This window comes from Netta rufina, assembly GCF_964035555.1.
Source record: "Netta rufina genome assembly, chromosome: 4".
NCBI lineage: Eukaryota > Metazoa > Chordata > Aves > Anseriformes > Anatidae > Netta > Netta rufina.
This window is the reverse complement of record NC_140127.1, coordinates 50,247,880-50,258,710: the sequence shown is the minus strand read 5'-3', so window position 1 is coordinate 50,258,710 and position 10,831 is coordinate 50,247,880. Positions and strand designations below refer to the sequence as shown.

General features: G+C 37.9%; 1 protein-coding gene across 1 annotated transcript in view; it reads right to left on the bottom strand.

The window, feature by feature from the left end:
• TEC (tec protein tyrosine kinase) overlaps positions 1-10,831 on the bottom strand; it is a 48,561-nt gene continuing 37,730 nt past the window's right edge. Inside the window, exons 8-18 of the mRNA XM_084286642.1 lie at positions 10,159-10,224; positions 8,993-9,047; positions 8,747-8,826; positions 7,848-7,981; positions 6,195-6,269; positions 5,242-5,413; positions 4,853-5,069; positions 4,242-4,306; positions 3,365-3,483; positions 2,860-3,017; positions 1-1,047 (exon numbers count right to left, since the gene is read on the bottom strand). Of these exons, the coding sequence (XP_084142768.1) occupies positions 970-1,047; positions 2,860-3,017; positions 3,365-3,483; positions 4,242-4,306; positions 4,853-5,069; positions 5,242-5,413; positions 6,195-6,269; positions 7,848-7,981; positions 8,747-8,826; positions 8,993-9,047; positions 10,159-10,224 (1,219 nt within the window). The 3' untranslated portion in view covers positions 1-969. The remainder of the gene's footprint in view (positions 1,048-2,859; positions 3,018-3,364; positions 3,484-4,241; positions 4,307-4,852; positions 5,070-5,241; positions 5,414-6,194; positions 6,270-7,847; positions 7,982-8,746; positions 8,827-8,992; positions 9,048-10,158; positions 10,225-10,831) is intronic.

Here is a 10,831-nt window from a genome sequence, read left to right as displayed (position 1 = left end):
ACAGAAAGGTTACATCCCTGTACGTATATATGACAGACAAAGACAAGCCCTCCTTTAACACACCTGAGAGTGTGTTTTCCCTCATTTACAAACCCATGTATTCAGTTGTATGTAAGACACAGTAGGACAAATTTGTCTGAAAATTTCAAGAGAAATACACACAGTTTATATAAATAAATGCATGAAATTTATATATTTACAATACATACAGCATATAAATTATTTTATAATTAATCCAAAACAAGGTATTATGGTACACTGACAGCCAGTTGTGCTGAATCTTGGACTGATTTTCCATGAATAATGTCAAGACTAACCTTGCAAGATCTCCAGTGGAACAAACAGCCTAGAAGGGCTTGGGGCATATCATGGCTCAGTCCTGAAGCAAATCCTCTTCGGAGTGTTACATTGAACTGAAACTGTTGTTAACAACCTACCACGTGCAAATGAATGAGGCACATTTTGTGTTCTTGCTGCATCATAAAACACCCATCAACTGAGAAAAATAATGTTTCTGGAAAATCTCTAGAAACATTTGAATGTCAGTAAATAGCCATTTATAGATACCTTCAATTTTTACGCATGCAAATCACTATTACTACTACTACTGCCTGTGTAAAGAGAAACTCAGAAACATGGACTGTACATACATGAATCCAACCCAGTAAATGCAAATTAAGCTCCTGGGCTTTGGTCATATTCTCTTTCTTTCTCCATAAACAGCACACGTTTTTGGCTATGCAGTGCTGAGTTTTCAGAGGAAATACTGCCAGTATTGCTGAAGGTAATGTGCTCATTTCCCAACATCATGTAAAACTATCTATTGAAGTGAATCAAATGTTATGGGTTCCCCACACTGTTTAGCAGCATCCAGCAGCCTACAGGGCCAAGCCTTTAAAAGGAAATGATGAAGCCACATCTCTTGAAAGTGATTTCTTCTCAATACTTCTGCTGATGTTGTCTTTTTTTTCAGAAAGCATCTTCATTTTCTGCAATGTCAACGATTATATGGAGCAAGTCTTCAAAAGTTGGGCGTCCCTCTGGTTTCTAAAAACAAAAGTATGCATAGCTGTGATCAGAAAGCAAAAAAGTTGTGCTGATTTCGGTAAATTCTTTGTCTCAACATCATTCCATTGCAATGAATTTGCTATTTCATTAAACGTAAACACATAAACAAATATGTGTTGTTGGACTACACCCTTCGTAGAATTCATTATTTTGCATAATGCTACATTTTTTTATTCCTATCTCACTATCCTCCCAAATAAATGATTCTAATCTTTCTTTAGGCAACTTGTTCATGCTCCTAAGCATTCTGAGTGTGATTCTTTGAAATCTCATCCACGTTTTTTGGACTGAGAAATGAGAAATGAGACTGCGTCATAGACTTAAGCAACAGTATTCTTCATTTACTCTATTTGTCTTCCACACAGTTCCCTGTATGTCATAACATCCTCTTTGTTTCATTTGGTTACATCAATACACTGAGGCAGTTTCTTTGCTGACCTTACTGATACAGTTAATTTAACATCTTTTCAGTGCCTGGATAACTTGCACCTTTCCTTCATTTATCAGCTTAAATACATTTGTGCATTTTGAAGATTCAGTATTCATACACTTTTCAAATCATTATTAAATTTATTAAGCAAGGACAAAGGTACCTACAGTTAATCACATTTTATGACAAAGACGTTGCCATTATTTGTGTCCTCTTTGTGATTCGTGAAGATTCTCTCTTTCCAATACTATGATTGCTTAGATTTTGCTGTTAATAACCCCTCGTGAGATCAATACATTTTTAATCAATTCACTGATGGTCATATAAATTCTATAAACACATATTGATATGCACAGAGTGTTAACAAATAACTTACTGTTATTTCTTAGTCCATTTTAATGATCATTTCAAGCAGGTTTCCAAGTACAAACAAAATTTAATGGTCTACAATTTCCTAGTTCCTGTGACAAGCCTTTCTGGATTGTAGAAACATTTATTATTTTTCAGCCCTCCAGGGCACTGTTGTTTTTAATGTATTTTTTTTGTTTCATAAACCAACTGCTTTGTACGTGTTAGATATCCACCAGTCAGTTTCATGACTAATTACTTTTTGTTCCAACACATTCTCCTTCAAGACAAGTGTCAGACCATTTGTCATCTTTATCACTGGAAAAGAGCAGTAATTAGCTCTTTCCATTCTTTGTTTCCCTGATTGCTCTCTCAAAATTAGAGGCAATTAATTAAACTGATCTAGTCTTTCATAGACTTTCTACATTAATACCATAAAATCTGCTTTATGTTACATTAGTTGGTACTTAAAGTATTTAATTTAGTTTTCACATCAGTTGTATCAAAATTATATTTGATGACTCTTATATACCCCACTTTCCACTCCCTTCTTCTCACCTAAGGCTCATTCTCCCACTGACCTGAGTACAGGACAATTCTCTCTGCCTCACTCAGCTGGCTCTTTTTGTATAGCAAATGCACAAGTTTTCCATCATCTGTCTACCAACATTCAGGTCTGGTCTACATCTCATCTCTTGTACCCTGTCTTTAATGCACCATCAGCAGTAGATCAAGGGGCACCTTCTTTTCCCTATCTTCCTCTTTATGCCTCTCTTGTACCACATGTACAGGAAAAAAAACTGCTCTTTTTTGTTCTACCAGCCAACAGCTATTATCTCCATATGAATATTGCTCAGGAAGGAAGGGCACATGAGTTAGCCTGCTGGGATCTCAGGCCTTGATGACCTGGTTACAGTCAGAATGCTGCAATACAGATTAATTGCTGTTGCTGGACTGGCCCCTTTTTTTTTAATTCAAAGGGAAAACATCCCCCCACACCAAAAAATGCATACCTCCTGCCAGCACATCATCATGACTTCATACACCTGCTTACAGGCCAGTTTGGGCCGATATAAACGATGTCCTTGGCTAACCATAGTTACCACTTCATAGTTGGAACTTTTTTCAAAGGGCATTTTTCCTTCCGTAAACACTTCCCACATTAAAACACCTAAAGAATGAAAATAAACATTAAGAAAATAAACAAATAAGTTCTTAAAATAAATGTTTATTTTAAGCTCTAGGCTTTCAGTCTTTCTGAAAAAAATAGCTTAAGATCCATATTCTATAAGCAGTGTTCACTTGTGTCATTAATGAAAAAACTTTATTCTAGTAGCATGGATTTTAATAAGTAACAGCACTAATAACCTCCGTGAAAACATTATGCAAGCATAAAACCATGGTAAGCAGTTTCTCTGAACTTCTTCATAGACATCTGAATACTTCCAGATAACTGGAGCTTAACTGCTATTGACAAAATGTAAAAATAGTGCTTTGTTTCAATGATGAACGTCTTACCAAATGACCAGACATCTGACTTGCTGCTGAATCGGCTATAATTAAAAACTTCTGGGGGGCACCATTTCACAGGAAATTTAGCCCCCGAGGAGCTTGTGTATTGATCATCAAGGACATACCTAAAAAAGAAAAGCATTAAATCTTTCCGTTGGCCTCCAAGCGTACGCATCATAATTTAGATTTGGAGTTGAATTTCAGAAGCTCATATTGCCACCTAACGGCCATGACTTAGTAACACATGATAAAAACAGCTTCTTCAGACCAGCACTAAGGTTTCAGTCAAGGCACAGTTTGATTTTCTATTTACCTTGGAGTCTTGTGATTATTAGCTATACAACAAAAGTCTAGGCCACATGCAACTCAAATTTTTCTGTGTTACCAGAAAAAAATGATGCAAAATCGTCCATTTCTTGCTCTATTTCTCACTGGTCACTTTGGATTCAGATATCAAGAGACACGCAAGCTGAGTAGTACAGAATGGTGGCAACAGCCAAGACAAGTATGGCCAAACCCTGTTTTGTATTAGGGTTTTTTGGGTTGGTTGGTTGGTGGGTTTTTTTGGTTGGTTGGTTGATGTGTTTTTTTTTTCTTTTAAACAGTCAGACCACTGCGTTTGTTCAGAGCCAGGCCTTGCAGGATAAGGGCACACTTGATTCTCTAGAGAATACAGTTTTGCTTTTCCACAGTTGAAAAGATAAAGGAAAGAGACACATCACTACAGAACAAATAATCTTTAAAAGCACTGGAGAAATGAAGCAAAGGATGTTCCTTAGAGAAGTCAAAAAATATCTTTTTTTTCCTTTAACTGCTTGATGTGCATTCTCTTTCATACAAGAACAGGGGCTAGGTGAATTCTCCAGTATCACCATAACTATACCTTGTCATTCCAAAATCAGACACTTTGACCACTCCTGAATCATTCACCAAGCAGTTCCTGGCAGCCTGAAAAGGGAATGGTTAGAACTGGATTAAAACTTGCAGTCTATCTCAGATGAATTACAACAATAAAATGAGGACTTTGCCCTCATTTTGCTCCACAAGTTCACTGATTCACCAAGCTCAGTGGTGCATTCCCATTATGGTCCAGAATAAAATATGCATTTGCTCTTGATAGTGTTGTTTTTACAGCTAAACCATTTTGTAAAAAATTACCAAGAAAAATTATGATCTCAAGGGATTCATGAGCAGTAAAAATGGCACCAATATGGAATAAAGATACACTATTATTTCAGTGCAAACAGCTATCTACTTTTAATAAACATTTCAGAGCAATTTTGTTCCCTTTTCTCAGGAGAGAGAAACCTCTCATCTTTTGTGGTACATTGCAGCTTTAGAGATTTGGTTAGAACCTGAAGAGCCAACTTAAACTACTTACAATCTTTTGTGAGAATAAAAGCTGTTATTTACGAACAGGCTGTTTCAAAAAGGAATAGATAAAGCCAGTAATAAAAATTTTAAGGAAGAGTATATTGCATAACAGGATGTTACCAGGTCTCTGTGGATAAAGCTGTTTCTCTCCAGGTACTCCATTCCCTCACATACATCTTGGCACATTGTGAGAAGGACGTCTTTACTGAAAACTCCACGTTTTTGTCTCAGGTAATTCAGAAGGCATCCGTGCTCCATGAACTCTGTCACGATGTATATAGGTCTCTGCTGTGTGCACACACCATACAGCTGAACTAATTTAGGATGCGTTAGTTTCCTGAAAAGGTTGAAATCATGTACTTATTACTTCCTCCACCCTGCACTAGCTCTTTACCCCACAAAACTCCAAAATACCATATGCCTGAAGTGTTTTGTCTAGAATTAGTATATGCCATCAAAGGCCCAGAACTGGCACTTTTATAAGTGCCAAGGACCATACAGCAACTCACATCATCACTTTGGCTTCTTCGATGAAGTCCTCTTCATACATCGCACCTTCCCGAATTGCTTTGATGGCCACTTTGTACTGTGCCCTCCATTTCCCAAGGCGCACTACTCCAAATAGACCACTCCCCAGTTCTCTCATGAAAGTCAGCTCCGAGGGATTAATTTCCCATTTCTCTGAAAAAAAAAAAAAAAAGAAAGTGAGAGCCCCTTACTGTTATATAAGCAAACATGTTGAACTAGTAGGTGATAGAGAAGAGGAAGAGAAACCATAGATTACTATCAAATTGGGGAATATAGGGAGAAAACTTATTCAAATTAACTTGAAAATGTACCAGTTCTACGTCTCACCAAAAAAAGAAGGGAAAATTTTAGCTAGACACAACTTTCAACTAGCTGCTGAGCAACACAGAAGGCAAAAAAACAAAATTTCCCAAAGCCAATAAATATATACTGATATTATCAGACTTGATTCAAGAAGATGTCATCATACAAAGTTCTGTCAATGCAGAGACCGTTGGGTCCCCTGGTGTGCTGTTCTTAAAAATGGACCACTTAAAATGTTAAATAAAAGAAAAAAAGCAATACTTCTGCAGAGATCAAAGGGCCAAGGTTGAGTAAGAAGTCTGAAGGCTTATGAAGGAGGCACAGCTCTTTAATCAGGAAGAGCCCAAGGTGTCCACAAAAAAGTAGAGGAAGATGCTGAATTGCCCTGGAGCACCAGCAGCAGGTTCTGCTTCTACTCATGGAATTCCTTGGCACCACATGCCTGCCACCAGCTCTGATGCCTTTCTACAGCAATTCTCTCTGCAAGGATCTCAAATATACAACTTGGACCCATGTAAGATAGTATCACAGTACAAAATAAGTTTTTTTGAAAATTTTTAGAAAATGTTGTGGCAGCTTATATATATAAAATCAGAAAAGGTATGTATAGATCAATATAACACAAAGTTACCGTAGCTGAATCCTGCAGTTGTTGGTGCCGCTGTCTTCTTTGGGGTCACTGGGTAACGCAGCCTCGTAACAAGACCTGAAATTCAAAGTTAATTCAAGGATACAGCTTATTTCTGAAACAGTGCCAACAGCAACTCAGCTGCTTGTTCATTGCAGAGTGCAGCACTGGCTAACAATAAACTTACATACAGCTTTGACTCTATTTGCTGCTATTGCATTGTTTTGACTATTCAAAGTAGCTTCAAGGTACACAAGAGAGCTCACTGCATCTAACTTGTTGCATCATCTTTACTGGTGAGTTATCATTTTTACTAATGGATATAGACATATGTATACATATTTGTGCTTTACTGTTATGCAAGCACCAATGAAGGCTGACCAGAGACCACCCCTTTCATAAAGATCAGAAAGACTGTCTAAAAGGTTTTACGTAAAGTTAACGTGAGTTTCACTTTCACATTTATTTTGTACAGTGTTTCATATGAAAAAAAGATGCTGGGTACTTGCTGAATATTCTGCTAAAATCTTTTAGATTCTGGCACAACTTGATACAACAAAAGGAAAAATGAATGAAGCAATTAAAAATAATCAGTAAAATCAATTATAACAAATGAAAAGCAGGGTTAGATTTTGGAGCATGTTTTTCAAAAAAGCATTATCTAGAATATCACTGGGGAATGCTTGGTCATCTGAATTTCACATAAACATCTGGAAAACATAGCTCATGAAAGAAATAAAAGCACAGACTGAACTTAAAAAAAAATACTATATTAGTATCTTTGCCTTCAACCAGATTCCTAAACTCTCCCCATACTTTCATACAGTAGGTAGACACCAGCATGAGCTGTCAGCCGTAGATCTAGGTGTCCAACCTTTACAAAGATACATTTTCAGGCACTCCCTGAAAAAAAAAAATGCTGTTCTTCTCATGTGTTTTCTGTATGGGGGTTATATCATTTTAAGCCATGGTGACCCACAGGTAAGCACCTAGAGAGTACTCTGGGGCAGTACCATCCCTGCCCATCTGCTGTGGGTTATAGGCCACTGCTAGAGACATGACACGGAGCTAAATTAATGTTTTTTTTTCCTGACAGAATAAAGCCATTCTTCTATTTCACTGTGGATCAGAGCACACCGAACTGTCAAAGACTGTCAAAAACTAATTTTGCCACACCTTTACCTCAGCTTGTTCTGTGCTTGTGTCTCAGCCAGGAAAAAGGACCTAATTCACTGTACAGCAAGCAAATTGGAATGGCGAATGAGTAATATATACAGTGTTAGAGAAAGTATTGATAGAAAGAAAACACCGTCTGTCCTAAAACTAGAGGCTGACCTCTGTTGCTGGTGTCTATCCACTAGACTGAGCTAATAATAGGAATAGCGTGTGTGTGTATAATACATAAATTACATTTAAAATATATATGTTATATATGTATAATATATAAACATATATACATACATGAATATGCATATATATTTACATAAAACCTTTCAAATGATTGCCTATATTGAAGCAATGTGAAAATGCAGTCTCATGATTTCTCTAAGGAAGAAGTATCTATAAAAACCTAAAAGCCTTCATTCAAACCCTAAACACCTCACACTCCTTTCCAAATCAACTCACAGTGACAGGAAAAAAATGTAATCCATCTACCTGCTGCATTATGTTTGTGATACTCAATTATTTCTGGAATGGAGTTAAAGAGATGTTTTTCTGCGAGGTAGTACTGCTTTGGTGATGTCACTGTTTCTTTTATATGGTAGTGTCTTATTCCTGATGAGCCTTCTCTGAAAAAAAAAAAAAAAGAAACAATATAATAATACATTGTCATTTGTTTTGAACTTTGTAAGAGGAACATGTTGACTAGAAAAAGAAAGCTCGTTTTTCTTTAACAGGAGGCAACATACAGAACACACTAAGCAACTTTCAGACCTGAAGATCTGCACAAATGCTGAATGGACGTATTTGATGTCTCTGTATCTCCTCACACCATGCCTGGTGGTCCTATGCTACTTGTACTATGTCAGGAGAGGAAAGCTGAGACTGTTGTCATGAGCAGAGACAATGGTAGGGGTCCCTGTGCACATCACCACAGCCCCAGGGTGAGCACCAATTCAGCCAGCATGGATGCCCAATGTTACATGTTTCAGAAACATCTTGAATACCAAAGACCCTGAGCACTCATTGCTTGGGATGTTCACCTCAGTACCACAACCAAGTTGAAGATTAACCCATATGAGTTAATTTTCATCCCAGCTTGTTTCCCCAACCCAGCTCCCCACTTGAACATGTAGACTGTCACAAAGGGGAAGACTGAATGGCATGGGAGAGCCTCTTTCTTTCAGTGGCAGTTCAGATTTTCACTGGTTTAAAGCCAATGTAGCCTAAGCATGGAGTTGAGAGCTAATTTTCGTCAACTGTGTTTTCTAACATAGTGTTCCTTGCTTCTTTGTTGAGCTCTCTCCTGGCCTCCCCTCCATCGCAGGGGTTTGAATATGCATGCAAATCAATTCAAACAAGGCAGGGTATGCAGGGTAGCCACAGAAACTTACCCTCCAAATTTTGTATAAAGGGAAACTGTATACAGGCCAGGCTGACTTGAGTCTCTCACCACAAAACCACCTTCTTTATCCTAAAATGCAAGCACATCAACAGCTTTATACCACAAGCAATTTTAAGCTGTATGTCCTTCCTACTTGTTCTGTGATTTGCACATGCCAAAATTAAGCATTGGCTTAAATAGGAGAGACTAGTTTAAGCGAACATCGTGGTTCATACTGCAAGGCTGCCATACTCACCTCGTTTCTGAGGAGCTGCTCCGCCTTGCTTCGGTTCAGGTTCCTGCTGTACCACCTGCAATGCAACATCAGCACCTATTACATAGTAGTGTTTACCCATAAAAATGCCTTGAAATCTGAATTCGATCCAGTGAGATCTCACATAAACCAATAAATTTTAGGAAATTGGACTAACTTTTGAGCAAAACCACTTCTAAAACACAGAGGCATGCTGATGGTGGTGATTACTATGCATGGCAGCCTGAGAGCAGACCACCAGCCTAAAGGCAGCCCTCAAGCAGCTGTCCCAGTCACCTGCTGAGATGACTGCCAGCTTTCATTGGATTTCATTCAGTAACTTCACAATCACATGGTTATGATTTTCCACAGAGGACTGACCTACCACAGAACAGATCAAAAGTGAATTAAATGTGACTGCTCCACATCCTTGTGCTTGGTGAAGCAGCCAAATAATCACTGATGTTTCTACCTATTTCAGTGAATAGTTACAACAACAAAAACCACACGGCTAGCAAATGGTGTGGTGTATTGTTTTGAGCCATGCTGCCACAATGGTAGAAGAGCAGGGAAGTGGCACAGAAGCCTGTACTCAATTTCTGCTGTAGTGGTTTCACACAGATGATCTGGAGCAATCCTCTGTGCAGTGACCCTGAGCCATGTCACCAAGGTGGTAAGGCACAAAGTAGCTGGACCAGATAAGGCAGCTCAGTTCCTTCCTTCCCTTTCTGCCCCTTTCATGGCTCAGCCCAGAGCAGTGCAAGGCTTTAATGAGAGCCTCAAAGGTGAGAAAGCAACAAAGGACACATTTAAAATGGATAAATTTCCTTCTCTCTCTGTCTGTCAAAGAATTAAGAGGGTTTTGAAGTTTGATTGCTTATTTTTTTCTGCTTTTAATAGTAATATCCTAAAAACTGCATGCGTGTTGGCAATCTCACTGACTTGACTCTACTTTATACATGACAACAAAAAACATTGAGAAGAATCAGAACAAATAAATACATATTTCAAATATTTAAGTTTAATCCATGAGATCAATGGTATATGTGTTTACTTCAATGTTTACAATAATAAACAGTTGTTTTCAAAACTTCAGAAATGCATTGTAATTCTTAAAGCCTAGCTTTTATTTTACAGTCTTCCACATTTTAATTCAAATGTTCACTTACTCATATTGATCCAGGTTGTTGGACTTCTTTCCTGTTACATAGTTGCTTGGGATATATCCTTCATGTCTAAAAGAATATATAATATGTAAACTGAATAAAAAGATGTAAAATTGCATGTCTAGAAGACAGTGCTTCATTCTGCTAATTACCAGAGGTCAGTAATGACTAGCAGTCATCTATTTATTACTGAGCCACCCACTTTACTACTCATACAGAAATGAACGTTTCACATCAACATTTCCACATTAGCTTTCACTGCAGCTAAAAAATCTGCACAGTCAGCAGAAGCGTCCAAGAAAAACAGCAGAAGTGGGGAAAACAAGTGACCTTTGCTTCTCTATCACTTCTGTGCTCAGATGTTGCAGTTGGTCTGTAGAAATGTATTTGTAGACCACCACAGCAGCCCTGCTGTATCTAATAAGTGGCAATTACCCTTAACAGTTTGCAACATTGACCTGGTAAATATTGAAGTTTGGTAACTTCCGTCCTGAAAACCATAGGGTAAAATTTTAATCCAAGGAATGTAAAATTAGAACATCATAGTCATTAAGGCATCTCACTGCAACTCTCTCAGCGCATTCAAAGATTACCCCTAATGATACAGTTGTAAAACAAGACAATGATCATTCAAGCCTGGAAGTCAGAGCCTGCTGATCTGAATGTTAATCACGTC